This window comes from Gavialis gangeticus, unplaced genomic scaffold (genome assembly GCF_001723915.1).
Source record: "Gavialis gangeticus isolate Ggan-Ray unplaced genomic scaffold, GavGan_comp1, whole genome shotgun sequence".
Taxonomy (NCBI): domain Eukaryota; kingdom Metazoa; phylum Chordata; order Crocodylia; family Gavialidae; genus Gavialis; species Gavialis gangeticus.
The window spans coordinates 100,323,912-100,348,277 of NW_017729025.1; the positions used below are offsets into that span (position 1 = coordinate 100,323,912).

The following is a 24,366-nucleotide window of genomic DNA, read 5'->3' on the forward strand; positions in this document are numbered from 1 at the left end:
CAGTGAAGGCAAATGTAACCTGCTTCTGTCTCTCAGCTATTCTGTTGCATCTGAGTGCCTTCCAATACCGCATTAAGCTCTGTGACTTACATCTGCCATATGTGGTTTGTTCTCTCATCCTCTCCAGGGAGGAGAATCACGTGCAGTGCAACATGGGGATTTTTCTTTTTTCCTTCCTTTCTGCCCTTTTTTAGTAAACCTATTATCCTGTGTTTAAGTATCAAGAAAAGAAGTCATAGAAATGTGCTTCACACTTGAAGTGGAAGGCCGTGAGATCTGAGACGGTCCTTGGTTCCTGGGGAGATCTTTGCCTAGCTTTGGACTACCTGCCCACACAAACTTTAGTCTTATTCTAGAAATGTCCAGTGTACTGCCAGGCTGGCATCTTTCATCAACCACTATATTCACTATAAGATTAGGGGGAAAAAAAATCCTTCCCCTCACTGCAACACACACAGCCCTCAGCTCTCCAAAAGCCTACCCGGGGCTGAACCAACATTTGGATCCACTTTCTATGAGTTAGCCAGCAGGGCCCATCCCCTTCTGCTGACGTCTTTCCTCTCTCTCACACATCAGACTTTCCCCAGTGGAGCTGGAGATCAAGCTTTGTTGAAAACTGCCTGTTTGCTGCCTTAGAGGGATTACAGACACTATAAACACTGTTTCCTCTGCTTTCCTCTACCTGATCTGGAGCATAAGCCAGAATCATCTGCAGGTGAGAGAGGCTGTCTCATTGCCTAGCAAAGCTGGAATAATCTATTTCTGTCCTTTAGTCACTTCTTTTCCCTGCTGCTACAGGAAATCTTTTTTGTTCTTCAGAAGAGAATGAAACCAAGCTAAACACTGAAAGCGAACAACTGTGATATACCACACTTGAGAAGCAGCAGAATTGCCTGATTCTTGTGTTATTTTTGTGTAGCCCAGGACAATGGTTTTGTCTGCTCCAGTAATAGCTCTGGGAGCCACTCTGGGGACTGCTACTAGCATCCTTGCCCTTTGTGGTCTCACCTGCTTTTGCAAAAGCAGGCAACCTAGGAAAGGACTCTCAGGAAAGGACCAAGATGAGAACCTGGAAAATGCTAAGCCCAGCGTGCTTCAGCCAGTCCAGCAGGTAAACCAGTCTCTCTATTTTTTCTGCCACTTTTCTTTAAGTGCAGAGGGTGGGAATGCAACTTCTGAGCTAGACTGCCTGGCATGTGATTTAAGACATCCTATTTGTTTTGTAGAATTCAGGATGTAACAATATTTCAATGGGAGGAGGAGGGATTTAGACAGCTGTCATTTTGCCAGCATGAAAGCTGCTAGTGGCAGAAAAACTAAGAAGATTTGAAATCCCTCTTGAGATGTCAGATTAGGTCATAAGGTAAATCAGGTGGCTAGAACAGAAACCTGGATGCTACTAAGATGCCCTAAGAAGACAGCAATGGGAATAATAGGCATAGAGTAATACTACCAAAATTTTTCATTATAGCTACCCATGTTCAGCTGCACACACAGGCTCCTATAGTTGCTGCAGTGGAGTGGAAGGCCTTCTGTATAAGGATCTGGTTTATTATGGAAATAATCCTTCTTTGGATGGGAAACAGATTAAGCTTGGGGAAAAGTTAGGACCATGTGTCAGAATGAAGCTTATAATGAAAATCTAGCAAGACCCTTAAATGCAGAATTTACTATCTCATCCTTTTGTGAACTGTGTTTTCTGTTTCTTGTGCATGTACTCAAGCAGCAGGTGCAAAGTGATACTAATGTCAGACACCCTGTGTGATCTTAGCTAATTACTAGGAGGATTCGACCACATTCGATGCACAGAAATTGCCAGGATGGAACAGGCCAACAATCAATTTACTCCTGTGTCCTATAAGTACCCATAGCTAATGCCAGATGGATTAGTGGAAAGTGTAAATATAAAACCTCAAAATACAGCTTACAGTGGTCTGCTGTCTCATTTTCAATTGGTTTCCCTAGTTAATTTTGTCCTTAGCTTGAACTATAAGGCCAGCAATCACTGAAAGTTTTATTCTGGTTGTTGTTACCTTAGGTGCCATTGTTTTTTATATGTTACCTTAAGTCTTTTTCATTCTTATTATGTCACTTCTCTTAGTAATCTTCTAAAGCAGCTGGTTCCATATGGACATGCTACACTGGATGACACAATTTTTATTTATTTGCCTTTCAATCACATAGAGTGCACTATTATCTGTAGTATTGAACAGTGTAGTAGGAGTCCTAGCTGGCTGTCTTTGTTCCATTCATTATTAGGTATTCAGCATCTCAGTAATAGCCACTTACTCTTATCCTTTCCAAAGAAAATAGTTCTTATCTTGTCATATTTCTACTGCAGTTTGTTCTGCTAAAAGATAACAAAAGATCATATAGCATGTGTGTGTGGTGAGGTGGTGGGGAGGGACATATGTCTGCTGGCACTAGAATTGTTTGTTTTGTTTTATTCCTTTGTGCTTCCACCAGCTATTGAGCAGATTATTGAGTTTGAACTCTTACTTGAGGTATTATGACCATTTCTGAATCCTTCAATGTGCCTGATAAGTAGTGTGACATGTGCCTTTCATTAGCTGTTTGCATTTATTTATTAAGAATTTCACCTGCTAATGTTTTCCCAGTTCCCCGTTTCTGTTAGGTGTGTCTCCACTTTCTCACTAGCCTTGGCTATCCAGACTAATTGCCCTCCGATTTTTCCAGCAAACTCTTGTGTAACAAGGCTGAGATTTGCATAGTTTACCATTTAAATGATAAATGGATCTCTCTACCTCCAGGCAGCCTTGAAAAACCTCACTCTAAAATGTTATCCTGTATGTCATCTTTCACCCACGTTTCCATTTTGTCAATGTATTGAGCATTTCATTATTACCCTCTTCCTACTTGTTTAACACAATTTTTTTTCTATCTTTTAACTGATTTAAACCTTGTTATGTCATCATCCTAAAACTGACCGACTTTCCATAATTATCTCTTGGGAGAGGCTTTATCCAAAGCCTAGATAAAGTATTAATACATATCTGTAGCTTTCCCTTTAATGCTCCATTATACATGTTCCAAAGAACCCCAAGCTCCCCATAAGGTCAAATTATGCTCATGATGCCAATAAGTTCATAGGATCAGGCTGAGAAAATATTTATTCCTTCAGCTGATTTTGCAATATTTTAATAAAGAACTCGACAAATACCTTGTTATTTACCCAGCTCTTGTAACATTATTTCCACCTGAATTCTCCAGGGTAAATTCATGTTGGTCATCAATATTTTTTAGCATTATGGGCTTTCTGCATGTGAAGCACTTAAGGCATCTCTTAGCAAGCATTCTGGCTTAATACTGCCTGTAGAATGAACACAGCATTCTGTCACCAAATATGCAAAATGTCTTTAGTTCCCATATTCCATATGTTTGCTAGGTTTGGTTTTTTTCCTAATTAAAAAGATCCAATTGCCAGGAGATGTGATCTGTTAAGAAGTTTTTGATTAAAATTTGGCCATATTAATTACAAAGATAGAGTTCCAACCTATATTTATGTCATTAAAGTATTGTATATCATGTGTATCTCTGTTTGTTATACTGTGTACTAGATTTTTCTTTTTTCTTAATTTCTTAAGCAGTGATGGAAAACAACTTAAATTCATGGTGTAACCTAGTCAGTGTCTGGAACACCTAATTATTGATGCTTGTCAGTCTCAGATTCAGATACATACAGTACAGATGCCAAAGAGAGGGGAAGGTAGATAGTGAATAGTGTACACTTTATACACTGTTGTGGTGTCAAGGAAGCCCCAGGGTTATGAAAGGCATCTATGAACACAATTATAGCTCATACAAACATAAAGGTATATCTTCAGAACAAGTGGCTTTTGTACTGTCATTTTGAAGAAGTATCAGAGGACAGGACACGGTAAAGACACAGATTCCTTGGCAATAAGACACACGTTCAATCAAGGTAATAATCTGGTATGGTGTTCAATTGATGTCAGGGAGGGACATAAAAGGCTTGTCATCGGTCTACCAACTACTTTAGGTCTATCTCATTTCCCACATTTTATGCTGAACTGACTGAATTTTCCTGCTCATTGCTTTATTTAAGACATTGCTGTTGAAATTTGATTTGTAAAGGGAACTTTCCACAGGCAATACTATATGACTGCATTAGCTGACAGCACTTGAGAAGCGGAGCTGGCAGCATGCATAATAAACAGAAGCAGATGCATTTGGAAGAGGGGGTGGTTTGGTCCCTACTGTGTTTGCATATGTCTTTCATCTCTAATTCTGCAGAGCAGACAGACTAGGGTAATGTGTAAACCCAGTGGAGCTGTTAGTTTTTGTGTGCTGATCGTGCCTGGCTTCTAGAAAGAAAAAAGGAGTCCTAGTAATCATGATACTTCATGTTTGCATAGCATCTATCATCCCTAAGTGCTTTCCATGCTAGAGACATATAACAACACTGACATGCAGCCACCTTTGGTGTGGTGGGTTACAGCCAGTTGGACAGACAGCTGCTACAGAGTCCACATCTTATAAAGGGGAAGGGAGAAGAGATGTTGGCCAGAGCTATCAGGGCAGACCCCCTCCCTGCTTTCAAAAATTAGTACAAGTGCACACAGAACCTTTATTTTTTTGTTAAGACAGCAGTTAAAGATTCCCATGTCCTGCACAGAACAAGCTCATTTAAAAAAAAAATTCTTTAGAGAATGAAAAGCTGAACTTAACCTGTGATTTCAAGGAATTTCCAGACTTGGGGCTTAAAAATCTCCAAGGCTGACCCCTTTTTTACTCTTCTGCAGGCTGCCTGCACAAGGCTTATATAAGCCAAAGTGTCATTTCAGACCAGATCTTGTCTTCTGCGTAGGGGTGAATTGCTTTTGAAGATCATAGGCTGGAAGTCATAAAGCTGGGGTGAAGCAAGCACTAGTTAATGGGCACTGGTGAACAATGCTGCCCTGGCTGCCTGGAGAGACAGAGTCAGTGACCCAATTAGTTCTTTTCCATGGCTAATGGCTATGACACTAATTCTCTGAGCACCACAGGCTGAGGGGGGCTAAAAATCAAGGTCTGGGATTGTTTTTTTTCACTTTATTGTCTGCTCTTGGAAGAATGGTACTCTTCCCTAAGGACAAGCAATCTGAGGGCAAAGTGTCCTAACCCAGATGAAAGCTTTCCCCAGGGCTTCATCTGCATTCATTATTAATAGGAAACAAAGTAACTAATGAAAAAAGAAAGCATTCATTACAATTAAGAAGGTTTTCTTGCTCCCTCTCAGTTTAAGCTTAACACAAAATGGTCTGGCAATTACTGGGGCAAGAGAATCATCTAGGACAGCAAGATCAGAATGAAACAACATTCTACATTTGCACATTGTCTTTCGTGCAAGGCTTTCTAAATGCTTTAATGCAAATTTGCTGAGTGGCAGGGGCAGGCTCCTAGGCAGGCCCTGCACCTTTCCATTGTTCAGTCCAAGCATGTGTTTACAAAGAATGATTTAAATTCTCCCGAGCTGGGAGTTATGGTTAGGTTGGAGGTGGGGGTGGAATGCAATGTCCTGCCGAAAGAACTTTACTAGCTTCTCCTCCACAAAGGACGGAGCCTCTGCCAAGTGAGCAGGCAATTCCACATTGCTGGGAACATGGGTACAAATTTTTCACTGTCCTTCTGTTTCCCCTTGTTGATTCCACTTTTGTGAACCACCTGCAGGCTGGAATGAAAAGAGCATGAGCTCTGGCCAATCACATTAAAATACCATTTCATTTAACACAGAAAATTTTACCTGAATTTGTGCTGCACTGATGAGTGCTGTATCAGAACTAGGATCAGGGGCCAATGCCTTATGATTCAAAGGGAATGAAATGAGGTGTAGCAAAAATACCCATCATATAAAGGACAGTACTGATATACTGCTGTGAGTGTTCTGTGGGAGGCAGGGCCAAAACATAGGTGGGTCTATCCTCATTCCAGACATGTTCCCTCTCTGTACGATCAGCAAAACAGAAAACCAAGCTCCTAGTAGTCCTAAAATTTAGATCTCAGCTATGTGACTCAGGCCTCCTTTGAATTCCAGATCCTCTCTCTCAGGCACTGCTGATAAGGTCCTGTGATTTGTCCTACAGCGTGTGGAGGGTTCAATTAAGTATGCAGAGAGGAGGTGCATTGCACTAGACCAGGGGTGGGCAATTATTTTGAGCAGACGGCCACTCACTGAGTTTTGGCAAGCCATCAAGGGCCGCATGTTAGGCAGCCAGGGGAAGATAAATATTAATTGTCTACATTTTTAGAGGCCCCGCAGGCTGGATAGAATGGCCTGGAGGGCTGCATCCAGTCCCCGGACTGCATTTTGCCTACCCCTACACTAGACAGTGCACTGACGTAGTAGAAAGCCTTGTCTGATGCAAAGGGCTTACAGTCCAAAGTGACATGGTGAACAATAGGTTGGAAGGAAGCAGAGGTGATGCAAATTGGCAAATTGGCCAAGATTGCATGCCAGGGCAGTAGCAAAGAAGACACTACAGCCTAGGTTTTCTGATTTGTAGTCCCTAGCTAGTTTTTCCCAATTTGTGGTGTCAGTGTCACACTTAATGTTCACCTTGAGGGTGTCCTTGAAACATTTCCTCTGGCCCCCACATGTCCTTTGTCCTTGGCAGTATTTGAGTCGGGACTATGGAAATTATTTTGGTAAACATACATCAGGCATGGTAACGTACATCAGTGCCCTATCCACCACAACTAATGTTGAATAATCAACACTTCCATACTGGTGGCGTTAGTGTCAGTGAGGATGCTGGTATTTGTGTGATGATCCTTCTGCTTTATGCCAAGGATCTTCCAGAGGTAGTGCTGTTGATGGTGGTCTGGGCTTTTCAGGTGGTCCCTGTAGGTCACCCAAGCTTCACAGCTGTAGAGAAGAGTTGAGATTACCACAGCCTTAGATAGCAGAAGCTTTGCTCAAGTCCTGATGTTGTGATCATTGAACAAATAATGATTCAGTCTTCCAAAGGCAGAACTGGCACATTGGATCCTATACTGAATCTCCTCATCGCTGTTGGCCTTTTTTGAGAGATGGCTGCCAAGGCATGCAAAGTGTTCAACATTCTCTAGCTCCTGTCCATTAATGAGGATCTTTGCTGGGGGAGTTGATTGGTCCAGAGTAACCTGGTGAAGCACCTGTTTTTCCAATGTTAAGAGTCAGGTCCAGACACTAGTATGATTGGGAGAAGCAGTTAAGGACCATTTGTAGGTCCTTCTCTGTATATGCAATGACAGCACAATCATTCAAATACTAAAGTTCCACAATCAAGGCTGAAGTAACTTTGGTTTTGGCAGGAAGGCAGGAGAGATTGAAAAGATTACCATCCATCCTGTACTCATTGCCAGTGCCATGTGGCAGATGGTCATGGATGAGCATCTTAATGACTGCAAGAAAGATGGAAAACAAAATTAGTCTGATCACACAGTCCTACTTGATGTCAGCTTCTCCCACTGACTGATAGGTACCACTCAAATCTTTGTAGGAATGCCTTCCAGTTCTCTGTTATATTGCCCAACATCAGAAAGGGAGGTGGAGGTTGCAGAATGTACGTGTTTAATGGTCCTGTTACTTAACTGTGTAAGCAGATCACTTACAGCAGTCCTTGTCCTTCCATATCACTGTGTTCGTCCACTTGCTCTCAGTTTCTTACTTCTTTTTCAGTTTGGAACTCAAATTCTTTCAAGTTCTTTCTCACTCACTAGTCCTGACACCATGGGCAGATCTAGGATTAACAAAAAGGGAGAACAGATGGTGTGCCTACAATATTTCACTGTCAGCCATTTCTACAGCTGCGTTAATGTTACCTGACATAATATTACCATGACTGAGTTAAGGTTTTCAGCTAGAGCTTAAAACTACCTGCTGGGCTGTGACATAGAATACAGACATTACCAGGGATGACTGGTAGCAAAATTTTGGAAGAAAGGATAATTTGAATAGAGGAACATCAAGACCTTTGAAAAGGATAGAGGGTCATTAACACCTGTGCAGTAAAGAGAGATGAGCAGCAATCAGGGAGATAATAATGAACCATGAAACCAGTTGACTTTCTCAGCACTGCCTGAATAGAAATGCTGCTACCCCTTTCAAGCAGTTGGCTTGAAAGTTGGGTGGAGGAGGAATCAAAGGGGAAGGAGTACAACTGCACCACTGCACTCCCCCTCAGGATCCACCTTTGGCTGACACCATGTGATCACTGGGCTTAATAAACACAGGTATACCTAGATGAGAAAAACTATATGATAGGTTGTATTTTGGAGTAGTAAGCAACCACTGCAGGCTCTATGTCCGTCTTTAACTTAACTGAGGGGCCATCTCCCAATTATCAACCTCTGTAGTCTAAGTAGGGGAGCAACCCCAAACGACAACATCTATCACCACATCACAAGAAGCCACAGCCTAAGAATATGATCTCAAAGTATAAGGATTTATTTGAAGAGCTGGATTGCTTGCCAGGTGAACATGCAATTCAGAAAAATGAGCAAGTCCTTCCCATTATTCATCCATGCATTTTGCTCTCTGTGATAGACTCAAGGTGGAGTTAGCAGGAATGGAAGCATTACAAGTGACACAGAAAATTCAGGAGCCTACAGAATGGGTAATCTCTTTAATTATTGTGGAGAAAAATAATGGTCACATATGTATATATGCCTGGATCAGAGGCACCTCAACAAGACTATCAAATGAGAACATTTTAAATTGCTAACTAGAGAAGAAATTATGGCTCAATGTGCAAATGTATGATTTTTCAGGAAATTGGATGCTGCCTCAGGATTTTGGCAGCTGAAATTCATTTTCGAAAAGCTCTATTTTATGTACATTTAATACTCCCTTTGGAAAGTAAAGATTTTAACATCTACCTTTTGTATCTCCTCTGACCCCAACATGTATCATAAAACCATATGCATGATTTATGCATATTCCTGGACACCTTTGTGATTGATGGACATCTTTCTGATTGATATTATTATTTGGGGCTCCACCAAAGAAGAATATGATTGCAATCTTCTGAAAGTGTTGGAGACCACTAGAATTGCAAATTTGAAATTGAATAGAGCAAAGTGCATGCTGGACATCACTGGTCTGATTTTTGTAGAGGATATCATCTCCGATAAAGGAGTGAAACCTGCCAAGGCAAAAATTAAAGCCATTGAAATGATGCCATGTCCCCAGTCAAAGACCCCGGGGGTCTTTAAGAGGAGGCTAGATGTACACCTTGCTAGGGTCGTTTGACCCCAGTACTCTTTCCTGCCATGGCAGGGGGTCAGACTTTGATGATCTGCTCAGGTTCCTTCCGACCCTAGAAACTATGAAACTATGAAATTATAAAGACAGAGATGCTGAAGTTTCTTGGAGTAGTAAACTTTCTGGGCAAATTCATACCAAACTTATCAGCAAAAATGACACCATTAAGGATACTCCTCAAGAATAGAAATGAATGGTGCTGGAATGCAGAATGGGAAGTATCATGGTTTGTGCTGAAGCAACAGTTAATGCAAGAACCTGTACTGAAATTCTCTACAGCTGGAAAACCTATAAAAATTGTTGGAGGAGTCTCAGTCATGGGTCAGCGCAGCAATTTTGGAAAAATATAATGATGATTGGCAACCAGTGGCATATGCTTCCAGATCCAATACCAAGCCAGAAACCAGATATGCACAGATTGGCAAGAAGTTACTGGGAATATTGTTTGCGTGTGAGATCTTTCACCAATATATCTATGGCCAGACAGCATATGTGGAAACAGACCACAAACTCCTGATAGCATTGTTTAACAAGCCATTAAATGACTGTACTTTGAGGATTCAAAGAATGGTGCTCAAGCTGCAGAAGTATAACTTATTTGTGACCTATCTATCAGATACATTTATGATTACTGCAGATGCACTTTCTAGAGATGTACATTTGGCTATGAAACCAGAAAAGACCTCTGAGACAGAAGTGCAAGCTTATGTAGACTTGATTGTCACATTGCTCTGTGTAGCAGAGAGGAAACTTCAGCAAATAAAAATAGAAATAGAGAAGGACAACTCATTGAGACTCATGAAAAAATGATAGTTAAAGGTTGGCCAGGGTCCCAAAGTGAGTGGAACATAGAGGTAACAAATTACTGGAATTGTAGACATGAACTTTTGGTGGTAAAAGGCAGTAAGTTGGTGATATGGAGCAGTCTCATAAGAAAGTACTGCAGAAGATCCACATAGGCCATTCAGGAATCGAGAAATATAAAACCAAGCATCACAAAGTGAGGTGCTGGCCCAGAATCAATAATGACATTGCAAACATAGTAGAAAACTGTCACACTTATTTAAAGTTTCAGCCACATCAGCAGGCCAAGCTCCTACAATTTCACCCGATTCTATTCAGGGTATATGAAAAGGTTGGTATTGTTTTACTTACGTAGAAATCAAAGACTTATTTAATAGCTACAGACTTTTACTCCCTGTAGTCAGAAGTATGCACTTTGTCTAGTATGACTGAGAAGTCAGTGATATCCAGCCTGAAGGCCATATTTGCAAGGCATGGGATTTCAGAGGAAGTTTTTAGTGAAAATGGGCCTTGGTTCTCTGGTTCTGAATTTAAGCAGTTTGCTGAAGATTGGGACTTCTGGCACAATACATCAAGCCCTACTTATCCCCTATCAAATGGCCTTGTGTAATGTTCTGTTCAGACCATAAAAACCTACTGAAGAAATCATTTGACAGTAGGGGTAACTTTCTGAGAGGGTTATTGGTATATTAAAGGTTACCTTTTGTAAATGGCTGGTCACCATCACAGCTGTTTAATGGGTCAATGGATACATTCTAAGTTGCTGATCTGTGGCAATTTACTAAAAGATCAAGATTATGACACTGGGAGACAAAAGAAATTCAGAAACAGAAACAAAAATTGTGTTTTGATAGAGGAACCTAGGAGCTTTCAGTACTAAAAACTGGGGACAGAGTGAGTCTGAGGAATTGTCTCAAATATGTAGCATCAGTGTGGTACTGTCAAGTGCCTAGTCAAGTCCCTAGTCAAGTCCCTACTCTGAATGGACCAGGACAACATGGTAAGGCAAAATTTTCAGGATCTATGAGCACTCCCATGAAACTCATGACCTAAGAGAAGAGATGGACTTAGACTGTTCTCAATTAATGGTTCCTACCTTAGCACTGGAAATAGAAACAGAACCAGGTCAACAAGTAGGTCCCTTGGGTGCCTCAGGGTCAGCTTCTTGTTGGTCAGGGAGGAAAGTGAAATCTCCTGAAAGACACTACAGACTTGTTAAAAGAGCTGCAGAAAAGGGGGGATTAGAAAAGAGAATGGTAAAAACTCACTAGAGAATCATGTGCTAATAACCTCTTTTCTTTAGAGGAGTGTTAATTGATTTTGGTACGTAAGAGGGAAGACATGGTGGTAGATGCTGTAGTCTGGAGACACTTCCTTACTTAGACTACAGTGGCTGGAAGTTGGGAGATGATCCCTCAGTTAAATTAGTTAGTCAGAGACAGGAAAAGGGGCTACAGGGGCTACTTACTGCTCCAGAACCTGCTGTGTAGTTCTTTTCATTCAGGTATACCTAAGTTTATTGAACCTGGTGATTGCTCCAACCCATAGCCCTCTGAGCTGCAAATTGAGCATCATAATATAGGCTGCTTATATTAAATGTAACCACAGGATTAAATGAGTAGCTAGAAGCAATGAACAGATAGCTTGGGGAATCAATAACTGGTGAAAGAAGTTTTCCACCACTTCCTTGAACTCAGAAATGAGAAGATTTGGTATTTCATTGGCATCCTGGTGAAGGAACAGAGGGGAGCAATCCTACATTCCTGGGGCTGGCCGTATGAGGCTGAAGAGAGCAACTGACTTTTGAAAGCAATCGCCATCCAAACCCTTGTGATCCTTGAGTCTAAGGACAGATAGACTCCAAGTAACACTGGCCAGCTGAAACGGAAGGTTAAAACCATCTGTCTATTATCATAGCTGGCAGGCTGTAGTTGGTAAACATGAAGGAAGTGCATACTGAGTTTCTAAGCAGGAAGTGTAAGCATAATTTCAAAACTATCAAAGGTATTCTGTCTGCCTGTTTGATCAAAGAGAAAGGTATCCCAGTGGGGAGTTGGGGCTCTGGCTCATAGAGCCATGACAAAATCCAAGCAGTTTAGAGGGGGGGGAAATGAGTTTCTGGGTGAGCTAGTCTTGCACTGCAGGAGCGAGTATAAGATTGCTGTGGTCAGCCACTTCCCCTGTGCTGTATTGTATCTTAGTTTTCCATATTGCAAATAATAGGATTCACAGTGGCCAGATATTCCTAATGCTTAGTATACCCTCATCTGAAAAGCTTGGTAAATGAATGCATAAATGTAGCCAATTGATCTTCGTGCTGACATACACAAAAAGGCAACAGAAGCTACATATCAATTATAGCCCAGATGCAACTCCCTTAGCAGTCTCTGAGACTAGTAAGGAGATGGCATAGGCATATAAATTAAGGATTCAAAGTACTGTGAAGGGGAAATCATCAACCAATAAGAACATTTCCTTTTTCTGTTGCAAACAAACATTGGCCACATGATGAATCTGAAGAAGATGAAGTCCAAGAAATGGAGTAACAGGCTTGGCAGGGAATTTTCTTGATTGATAACCGTAGCGAGTTCTGGCAGAGAAGTAGCAATGACATTTAGAATGCCTGAAAGCAACGTTTTTATCTTGGTCTGGACTCAGAGTGAGCTCAGCGGTGTTAGTTTAATTTGTAAAGAATAATTCAACTGGATCTTTTTTCAGTTCAATATTAAGAAGACTGCAGAACCTGTCCAGCCTCGGACCCTCCTGCAATTTCCCAACATCTATGGACCAAAGCCAGTAGTGACTTCCCCAGAAGTTGTCAACTACACAGATTATGCCTTGAAGACAACTGAAGAACCAACTAAAGGAAAACACACTGTTTTGGATGAGAACAGGATGAAGATACAAGTCAACGAGGAGTTATTTGTTCTCCCTCAAAATGGTAGGTACATGTCCAAGTCCAATGGCACCATTCCCTAGTCAGACTGGTAACCATTGTTGTTATGGCCAGGTGTCCTGATGCATAGGACTAAATAAAATTACAATAAGAGAGGTAAATAATGAGGATAGGCTCCATTATTCCCTTCTCTTATGGATTCCAGTATAAATGTTCTCTGTTTACAAATCATTTAAAGCTTTCTTTTGTCCACCATCATTTTAAATGTGGGTGAGTAAACAGGGGGGCATGGCAACACACTGGGTGGTTCCATTCACAATGCTGTGACCAGAGTCCGTTGAGAATTTTTTAACTACACATTTGGCCAGAAAATGCCAATTAATTAAATACAACACTTTTTTGGGGATATATCCATTTAAACAAAACCTTCAACAGAAAAAATTCTCAGGTCTAGGATGAGTCTTGGGAATTTTGAGAGTAGAGTCTGTTTTTTTCCCAGAAATATTTTTTCAAGTTCTTACTTTTATCCTGATGCTAAAGAAAAAAGACCTCCCAGACCTCAAAAATTTTCCACCAAATGGGATTCTTAATTTCTAGCCAGCCCTAGGCATAACACAGCAGCATCCCGAATAGTTTCAAAACCACTCTTATAAACTTAGAGAAAATCTCATTTTAATTATTCACATTTGGCAGCATTTAATTCTGATGGTTTTGTGCCCACATTGATTTTGCCTCCCCTGCTGCCTTTTTAACGGCACAATTGATCCTGGTGACTATAACATTAATACAACCTTCCTGGAGATTTTCCAGAAGGCCCAATACAGTCTGTGTGTGGTTTATAGAGAGATTTATTTTTAACTTGAGAAATCACTAGGGATTAAGTTTCTCTCTGTCTTTTTGGGCACAGAGCCATTATCTCAACTTCTGCCTGCAGAAACAGGTCTTGTAGGGAATAAGGGGATGCCCTAAGAAGCAGCTGTGCTGGGGGTGTCACAGGGCAAACAGGAGGATAGGGATGCCAAAGCAAAATGGCTCCCATGGAGACAAGTACAGCGCTTAATGTACTTTTGTGCAATTGCACTAATCCCTGTGCAATACCAGCTCCACACATGATCTTCCTTTCTGCTGTGCTGCAAGTTTCTTGTGCTTTATTTTAAGTATCTGAATTCTCCTTTCTATACCACATCCCACTGATTTTTATCATGAGTGACACATGTCAGTGGGATTCCAACTTCCCTCATATTTTTGTCCTGATCAAAATTGGTCCTGCAGATAGAAATGTCCAGCAGCAAAATATTGGCTGTCCTTTTAATCCTGCAGGCTGTGTTTTTCGAGATCGGGCAGTCAAAGGTCTGCCCAGCCAGACAGTACAGGGCTAAGGCACAACACACTTCCATAGCCAACGGCACAAAAGGGAGTGATGTAGCCATCATCACATCAGGCTGCCTTTGACTTCCCAGCCCAAATGACCAGGTGCCCATTTAACAGTTGGTCAACCGGGGGCAGCCTTTAACATAGACTGACGCTTCTAGAGTCAAAGCAAGATGCCTTATCTGCTCATACAGCCTTCTTTGTGGTAGCTGGGCTAATATATCCCACTACAAAAATCCTGCAAGCAGAAACAGCTTCACAACTTCCCATCACTGTCTCACGATCATCTGCTTAACCAGGGACTGTGTGAACTAAGGCAGCAGTGGCTTTCTGTGTGGGAAAGAATGTACCATGAACGTGACTGAATTCCTTCCAGCTGCTTTGTATTTTTAGCATCCTGGGAGGGAGCAACCCTAAAGTTGTTATCCCAGAGACCACATACTTCAGGCAACGTGTGGAAAAACAGTACAAGAGCAACAACACATATAGAGTTAATGGGAGGGAAGCTGGAGAAGTGATCAATATGTGGCAAGCTTTTTGCAGTCCCAGGGCAGGAAAAAATGGGAGGCTTGTTCAAATGATATGGACAGATGTGCAAAGATGGGAGAAGGAAATGGGAGCAGGAAGGAGGGAAGCAAGGAGGAATACAAAGAGGTGAAGAGTTGGTCCTGGTGAAAGCTGAAGGCTTGCTAATGGGATTTGTTCAGTTCCAGGTGTGGTAAAGGATGTGTGTGTCACAGAGCACCTGAATCCTGAGAGAGCAGCCAGCTGTAACCAGGTCCCCGAGCTCCACTATTCCCTTGGCTACGACCGACAGAAAGCTGAGCTGTGTGTGGCATTTCTGGAGGGTAAGTGGAAGGTGTGGCATTTCATAGACTACATAGACATTAGATCTGGAAGGGACCTTGCGAGATCATCAGGTCCAGCCCCCTGCCCAAGGAGCAGGTCAGATCACCCCAGCAAGATAAGCATCCAAGCATGTCTTAAAGGTATCCAGAGTAGGTATTTGCACCACTTCCGGGGGGAGTCTATTCCAGACTCTGGAAACTCAGATGGTAAAGAAGTTTTTCCTTATGTCCAGTCTTAAAACAGTCTTCCAGCAGTTTGTGACCATTAGATCTTGTCTTCCCCCCTGAGCCTTCTCTTCTCCAGGCTCAAGAGTCCCATGCCTTCTGGAAGGTAAAGGCTTCTTGGAGGCTTTGCATTGACCTCCTTTGTCTGTGAAGATAGAAGGCATTTTCTGACTGTAAAAATACTTTGCCTCCTATGTAAAAACCAACACGTTCTCACAGAACCCACAGAGGGACATTTTATTGCTCAGGAGGTTTTCAAAGTAGAAATACCGAGATATTTCACTGCTTGAAAAGAATGCACATGCCATCATTTAGCATTAACCAGCAACAGCTTATGTGCATTAAGCACAGAACTAGGGAATCAGGTTTTATCTTACTCTGTTCAGGTTTAGAAGGGCACAAATAAGAGGACATAAGAGGACATCTTTTAAGGGGACATGGCGAGGGAGGTGGCAGGCAGGTGTTTTGTCCCTCTGTATGGGTCCTTAAGGCAAATCCAGCTGAAAGATAAACTAGCAGAAATTAAAATATGCATTTTCCCACTACCAGATGAAAAGAAAGCTCTAACATTAACCATAACAATCTCCTTGCTCAAGTCAAGTGGGAGATGCTCATATTCCTTCTGAGTATGGTAACCCTCTCCAGATAAGGCTGGCCATAGAACTGGGCTCTGTGGTTGTGTCTGAAATGAAGACAGATAGCTGTAGTAGTGTCATTCATCCTATGGGGAAGGTAAGATTTGCTGTGTAAATAATTCAGAAATCCCATCTATTTCATAGCACCTCCCTCAGCTGCCCCAAATCAAACCTAGATATCACTTTCCCAAGCAAAGACTTGCAACCCCCATTCTGGACAAGATGCTAATAGCTAACCCGTAGTGCTGAATTTCTTTTTCAGGTGGAAGTGTATGTTCAGTGAGTCCTTATATGCATGTATGCTCTTGCTGATGTCCCTGTCAGTGTATTTCAGCCATAGACTGGATCCTACTCTATTCTCTTAGGAGGTCAATCAGCTCACAATTACAGAGCCAGTGGTCCCCAAAAGCCTCGTATTGCATTACCCACCTAAGGACAGAACTGTAACCTTTGGCTTGGAAAGACAATAGGATTTTTTTTCAGTATTTAAGGAAACATGCAAAAATGATTTTTCATGTATAGTTTTCATTTTAGAACTTTCACCCTTGGAATAAAATAAATAGGAAAATTCAGGCTAAGATCACTGAAGTCCTTTGAGCAGTGCAATGGTCTCTCTGGGAAGCCATCTGCAAATGGACTAGATGTAAGAGTGAAGAATGAACTTTAGGGGCATACTATAGTTAGCTTCAGGGATGGAGCAGATGTACTAAGAGGCCTTATACCTCCTCTATAACTCCTGTGACTAACTGCTCCCTTTTAAATGTAACAGGCTTTCTTGCTGCCCCAATGCGAAGGTAAGTTTAAAGCCCCTCAGAATATCTTATGTTGTGTCTCATCTAGCTACTTGTTCAGTGCCCTGAATCTGAGCATGTTAGTTGAGTATGATGCAGACTCTCCAGAACAATAATAACAGTATCCTTGTGTTGTTCCTGAAGATCATGGACAATAATATTCTTGTATGCACTTAAGCAAAGTCCATAACATTGCCTCAAAGACTTGAGTCTTTCCACTGCAAAAAGCAGGAGGATTTTGAGGGTGCAGGAGGGTGGTTTGAGGGTTTTTGTATGGTTTAGTTCATTTTATGAGCACTCTGAGCCAGGCAAAGGCCCCAAATCCTTTGTAAGCCTAACCCTTGTGATAGCATCTTTCAATCAATTAAAGCTTCCTTTTCCTTTTTCTTCTCCTCTAGCTATGCATGGAAGTATGATAGGGGACCAGGACCCTGGCAGTCACTGCTACATATTGGGCACTGTGGTGAGTAAGTCAGGCATCACCGAAGCCCAGACAGAGCTGAAGAAGAAAGCACTTCACACCATTTGGGAAGAAGCTCTGCTGTTTCCAGTAGCCGAGGAAGAGATGCCAGAGGGGACACTGACTCTTACTTTGAGGACCTGTGATAAGTTCTCTAGGCACAGCATTGTTGGGGAACTTAAACTGAGCCTGGCTGAGGTGGGGGAACCCTTTGGAACAGCCCAGTGGGAGAAACTGAAGACCCTGGAGAAGGTATTGCATGGCAATAGCTCAGGCAATATAACAAGAAAATCATTCAGTGCCAAAGTTAAGGGAGGTTTTTTTCAATCTACCTGCACTTCAGTGAGCATACGATAACCTCGTTTGTATTTACATTGAACCAGTTCATAGAGATGATGAATATGCAAGTACTCAATGCCTCTGAATTCAAAAGTACTATGTGCTCTTCAAGACCTGACTCAAGATAGTTAAAACTATTCCAGTTAAATAAGCACTGCTGCCTTCTGTGTGATTTTTTTCCCCCAGAGACTTAGGCAAGATGGAACAGGATCACACTTGGGCACCTACATCCAGTTAGGTGTCTAATAGGTGGGATAGGATCTAGCCCAAAGTTCCCTTGCCATTGTTTTAAAAACATAGCCCATTAGCAATTGGAGCACTTGAAGGCAGGACAATCAGTACTGTAATTCCAGACAGGGCAAGGCAACACAGGCAGTGAGAAACAGCACTGATAGTGTTGCTACAGGCACTAAAATAAGTAACCACCTGGCGCTGTCATTTGTGAGGGCTACACGCTCATTTTGCTTAAGTCACAGAACTCATCTGTGACTCCAGTTTACAATAATGCTAATTTACCTGTTCAGCCACTAACCAGGTTGGGTACTGTATGAAGGAAATAAAGGAATGACCTGGATCAGTTTATTCGATGGTTTTCCTGGCCTTCTCTAAAGTGGAAAGTTTCACCAGTTACACCAGGGTGGGCAAAATGCGGCCCGCAGGTTGGATGCAGCCTGCCAGGTGGTTCTGTCCAGCCTGCGGGGCCCCCCAAAAATTTAGAAAATTAATATTTATCTGTCCCTGGCTGCCTGTCATGTGGCCCTCAATGGCTTGCCAAAAGTCAGTAAGCGGCCCTCTGCCTGAAATAATTGCTCACCCCAGAGTTACACCAACATAGTTATATGGATTCAGCACCCTCCATGAGGGCACAGTTATTCTGGTATAGAAATGGCTTTGTTGGTTTAGCTTAAATCCCTTCCCAAGGAACATAAAGTGGCATAAGGTTTGTACAGGGCTATGCCAGTATAGTGGTAATGGGTTAAATACATACATACTGTGAAGTACCAGGAAACTGCGTGTATATAGTGATTAGCAGGTATCATCCAAATATAACCATAAGCTGGCAGACATGTTAGTCATTCTGACTTCATCCATCTGTACAGACAGCTGCCCACGTAGTAAGGACAAAACTGATTTCTTTTGTACCCTGACAGGAGTAGGTTAACTTTAATACTGGCTGTTAACAATGCCCCAGTTTGAGCTGAAAAATGTGCAGTGAATGCTGTATTTGCGTCATCAGGGACCTGGGAGAGCCAGCCATTACACACATTGCTCACAAAGAGGTCCTGAATCATTAATTGAGAACCGGAGCAGTAGGGAATGAGGGAGTGAGAGACTGCTGATCAAAAGCAATAGGAGCAATTTTTGCCAGCCTGCATCCAGGAACAAGGTTGCTGGGACATGTTTAAAGTCTGACATTTCCTTGAAAAGCTTCAAAAATATGAAAACCATCCTCTTTGAAACACTCCATCACAAAGAAAAGAACCCAGGAGGGAGCTTACAGCTACTCAGGCTATGTCATTTCTGCTTGGAAATGTATGGATTGCTGTTGCTTGGTTGGAGCAATGAAAACTATAGATGCTGCAGGCTTCCTCCCTTCCCACTGGTTTACTAATTATAAAGATGATAATCGCTCTTATCTCCCATCTCATGAGCTCAGACAGCTTCATACACATTTTTCACAGGTTCTACCTAATGACACCTGGTAGTTATTCTTACTTGCAGAAGGGGAAGCTGAGGCACAGGAGGCTTTAAATGAAGTGCCCAGTGTGGTAGAACAAACCATCAGGTATGTTTTCTCTGTGATAACAAAAATGGAAAGGAGTTACCACCTGCGGAGAGCTAGCTTGAAACTACTCTCTCAATGTCAAATCTTAGTGGGGGGTGAGGTACTGTAGTCAGAGTAACCAGTGGGTGAAAAACCTGGATGAGGGATATATAGCTGACCTTGCCTAACTGCACTAAGGTAAAAACATGTTCCATTTCTCCACTGGGTTTTTATGCTGAGAGAACGATATACATGTAGAAGACCTCTACTTGCTGCAGTGGAGATAAGGCTCTTTTCAGTACTGGGTTTAAAATTCATGCTTTTGCCTCCTTTGACCTAAATTATGATTTAGGCCAGGATTGGTATAAGGTGTTTTGAGCACAATTTATCAGGTGCTGTCTGTTCTTCCTGCCTAAATTCATGAAAAAGATGTACATTGTCTTCTCTAAGATTTTTTACTTATTTGAGTTTTGGATTTCCCTGGTAATGACTTCCGGTCTTTGTGCATGTATGAGTTATTCCAGTCTGATAGTGTTGACAGTCATATTTTCTAGAGCAGTGGTTTTCAACTTGTGGTCTGCGAATGCTCAGGGGTCTGCAGACTACGCCTAAGGAGTCCATGAAAGATGACTACGATCAATCAAAAGTATGTGAATGTCCACACTTACAATTCAAAGGAGTCCACATCTCCATTTGAAATTTCCAAGGGGGTGTGCACCTCCACGTGAAATTATTTAGGGGTCTGCAAATGAAAAAAGGTTGAAAACCACTGTTCTAGAGAGTAAGTCCACTGTTAAAGCATGGATAGGGAGCTCGTCTGTGTTGACAGCAGCCATTCTAGTGAAAACTTAATCTGAAATATTTATAGCCCATTTAAAACTGAGAGTGGAGGGCACTCAAAAGCCTTGGGCAGGAGTTCGCTGTTCTGAAGGTTGTAGTTGGTGCTGAGAAATCCAAGGGAATTGACTCAACTAGCATTGGCTTCCTGTGACTCTTCTGGGTCATTAAACCTCATGCTAAACCTGGATTTCTGTCAAAAGCTAATGCTACATGAGTGCATAATTACTTCCCATTTGCTTCCCACTGTCTGATCTGTGTGCACATGCATATTCTCTCCCTTTCCTCTGACTTTCTACTACGAAAATGGCATTGCTTTCAAAGGAAAGTGTGATAACTACCCCCCTGTTCTGCCTCAGGGATACATGTCTACAGCATAGAGGGGAGAAAGGTCAGAAGGCTAAGGGGGCAGTCACTAATGGGAAGAAGGGAATAAAAGAACTGGCCCTATGAGGTGGAAGTTTGATCATTCACAGCTCTTAGCGATACTGAAGCTTCGGGAAGTAGACAATCACTCTCAGGTTTGGGAGCAGACATGTCAAGAAGGCAAAGCAAAGCAAACGGCACAAGTGCTGATTGTACTGAGGTTTTGATTCAAAACAAAAAATGAAACCTAATTTTAAGTGGCCAAATCTGGTTTATCGACTACATACCCTAGCAGTACATATTAATCTAATACCTTTGGGGATTTTCTGCTCTTTAGCAGGAGATCTCACACTCTGATTACAGAGGGCAAAGATTATGTTGAGCCAGAAGGCCTCACACAAGGAGTAGCTGAGAAAAGACACAGAAGACGAAAGGCAGTAATTAAAGACAGAGATAGCAGCTGTTCCATATTTTTTTTTAAAGAAAGGGGGGAACTAAGGCTGCAGCTAAATTTCTCTGTAGGCATTTTTGTTGAACAGAGTACTGTTCATGTGACATTGTATTGTTCCATTCTTTGGAGTAAATGCTTTTCTGAAAACAACTGGTAGGAGACGATTATTTTTCAGCATGAAAAAAAAGAAAAAGTTAACTCCTGTGTCCAGGTTAACTGGTAAGGAGAACTGGGGGACCTGTCAGCTGAGTCCTCCCAAGATCCTTCTTGGTTTCATCAGACTCTTGTCGCTCCAACTGGGGGATTCTGCCGTCTTGATTCGGTATATCTGAGAGTTTACCACTGACCCTTACCCTCTCATTGCTGTTCTCTGAGAATTACTTGAAAAAGCAGAGAGAATTTGCCCTCCCTCTCATACTTCTTTTGATTGCCAGGTGCCATCTACAGGCTATGGGGAGGTTCTTCTTTCTATCAGCTATCTGCCAGCAGCAAACCGGCTGCTAGTTGTGATCATAAAGGCCAAGAATCTCCATTCCAAACAGTTGAAAGATCTCCTGGGAAATGGTGAGTAAAGAATGGCAATATGGAGACTGAGTAAATTTTTATTGGACATGATGCTACCAGTGTAGCCTGATTTACTGGGAATCCATATAGTCAGTTTAATCTAATCTAATCTAATGCCCCTCATCCTATTACCTAGAAGCCATCTCCATAATTAAGAGTAGCATCATGTTTTTCATCTAGCTGCACAAGCAGATTTATAGTTAACATTCATATGCTCACTTTAACCATCCCATGTTAAGACCACAAAGAGTCTAATTACAGACAGGATTAATGGAAAGCAGTGGTATCAAACATTGCTTTCTATAGTACATTTTCAGGAACTGTTTATTAACCTCTGCCTGAGATTATAAAAATGCCACTTGCTTTTAGAAAGCAAAACAGATTAAAATACTTTTAAGAGGGGAAAAAAGTGTACAAATAAAATGGCTCAAGTTCTTTTATTTAGATCTGTAGTCATTGCATTCATATCGTCCTGTAATTAGTCTCTCCCTGTTGCATATTCATCACCACGGTGTCTTTCCCCCCACCCCTACATTTTCCATGCAGATGTGTTTGTCAAGGTGACACTGAAGCATCAGTCTGTGAAGCTGAAGAAGAAGCAGACAAAACATGCAAAGCACAAAATCAACCCTGTCTGGAATGAGATGATCATGTTTGAGGTGCCTCATGAGCTGTTGCGCGTCTCGACTGTGGAGCTGGAGATGATGACCCAGGAGGGCGGAGGGCCGAACCAGTCACTGGGCAAGTGCAGTCTAGGTCTGCATGCTACCGGCACAGAGAAGAACCACTGGGAAGAGATGCTGAGGAACCCCAGGAGGCAGATAGCCATGTGGCATCAACTTCACATGTAGCCATGCAGTTGTCACTGAGCAACCTGCTGTCAGGTCTTTGAGCCCGAAGGAATAAGATGAGTTGTATTTTGTCTTGCAGGAACGTGAACCACTCCAATGCACAAAAAAGTGAATTACAGCACTCTGTGTTACTGACACTGTCTTCTCCCCTTCCCGCCAACAAGAATACTCTCAAGCTAGATCAGGGAAAGTCTGGGGATAATCCTTCATTAGTTCCTAGAGATAGATGGCCTGGAGCAAGTAATCTTCTATCTTCTACAGGGACAGGATCTCATGTTGGCAAGTTGATGGGTATTGGCAGATAGGCTGGCATAGGTGTTCCACTTTCCAGAAGGCTTAAAAAGTAGTTTTAGTTGTCTGTTTATCTATGATAAATTCTGGTCTTCTCTGTCTTGCTTTCCTTGGAAGACTCTGCCTGACTGAAGACCTAGAAGATGCATAGCAAAGATTTTGCATATGGATATGGACATGAAACCTGATTTAGTAAACAGGGAAGTGAGTTATATTCATATTGTTCAAAGCACTCTTATCTTTTTATAGACATTTTTAATCTGAGCAGCTGACAAGCAGGTTAGGAGAAAGCTTCCTTTTTAAAGACTCTCAACACTTCCATCCTTTCAGTTTAGGGCAAGAGAGCACCCATGTTGCATGTCTGAGTCTGCTACAGGGACCTCCAGCAAAACAGGAAACAACTGACCAACATTTTTAAAGTAAAAAATAAATGTGGAAATTTCTATTCATAAAAAAAATGTTCAAGAAGGAAAAGGGCTTAACTTCCCTAATATTCTTTTGCTCTCTTAGGTCTTTACATACAGGAACTCCAAGTTAGTCAGGGCAATGCAGTTGGTTCAAAATTCAGGCCGTCTTCCACCTCTGAACATCTTGTCCATGCTTCTTTGAAGTAGTTAGATTGCCCAGGCAAGTTGCTGTTACAGGATTAGCAGGCGCACCATCTTTTTTTCTGATCTTTATGGAAATAAAATATTTGCTCATAAGGAAAAAATAAGCAAGCAGGTAATGGGAGTAGATGGACCGAGAAGTTACTGCTTGCTCCTGATGTGACAAGGAGCCATTCTTGCCTAAGCCCCCTTAAGAAGGGTGGTTTCTCTAACTGCAGACTGATGGTGCCTATTTTGCCACAGTTTTATTTGCATGGACATAAAAAACAAAGACTATGAAAATAATCTGGCTCCTGTGAGAGAAATAGAAGTACACAAGGTAGTGAAGTCACGTGAAAGTGAAGACAGATGCAGAAAGAGGGGAGATGCACACAAAGAGAAAACAAGGGAGAGAAAGCAATAGATGTTTTGTGAGACATAGGTATTATCTCAAGGATTTATGGAATAAACCCAAATTCTGAAATGAATACTGCTAAACCTTATGTTTGAATTCTTTTCTTTCCCTCTATTGCCTGCAGTCTTGGATTTAGGGTTGCTGAAAGCTGCTGAAAACATGAGAGATTAAGGATCCTTTAACACCTATCTGCATCTTCTAAATCAGTGGCTCTTAACCTTCTTAGACTTGAGACACCCCTCAATAGACTCATGGCATCCCTTGGAAAATAAAAACTCTTTCTTTTCACTCTTTTTTAAATGCAAAAAAATAATAGAGCAATTCTTTTGTTATAAAGAACTCAGAAACATCACACCAGGTTACAATACTTTTAACATCATGAATTTCTATTTTAAATATCTGGATTTTCCTTGTGCATCATGTTTGCACACCTAATACTGCTAATACTGTGTGGCACCCCTGAAAGGAGTGCTGCAGCACCCTGTTTAAGAATCCTTGTTCCAAATGTTCTGTTTCTCTTTCTACCACTGTTGCCTTCAAGGAGCTGTATTCTCTCTCTCTCCTGCAGGTCTTTGGCACAGTGCAGAAACTTCTTGTTGGCATTC

The 24,366-nt window shown here is 41.8% G+C and overlaps 1 protein-coding gene across 2 annotated transcripts; it reads left to right on the forward strand.

Moving 5' to 3' along the window:
• The first annotated feature begins 566 nt into the window (after nucleotides 1-566).
• SYT13 (synaptotagmin 13) lies at nucleotides 567-23,208 on the forward strand. 2 transcript variants are annotated; one of them, XM_019519343.1, is made up of 6 exons: nucleotides 567-1,111; nucleotides 12,788-13,010; nucleotides 15,044-15,184; nucleotides 17,234-17,547; nucleotides 21,488-21,617; nucleotides 22,164-23,208. In XM_019519343.1, exons 1-6 carry the CDS (start codon nucleotides 929-931, stop codon nucleotides 22,466-22,468), a joined length of 1,296 nt encoding a protein of 431 aa, XP_019374888.1. In that variant the 5' UTR covers nucleotides 567-928; the 3' UTR covers nucleotides 22,469-23,208. The 2 variants fall into 2 exon arrangements, with proteins under 2 accessions (XP_019374888.1, XP_019374889.1); XM_019519344.1 differs by having other exon boundaries at nucleotides 616-715.
• Nucleotides 23,209-24,366: the final 1,158 nt, after the last annotated feature.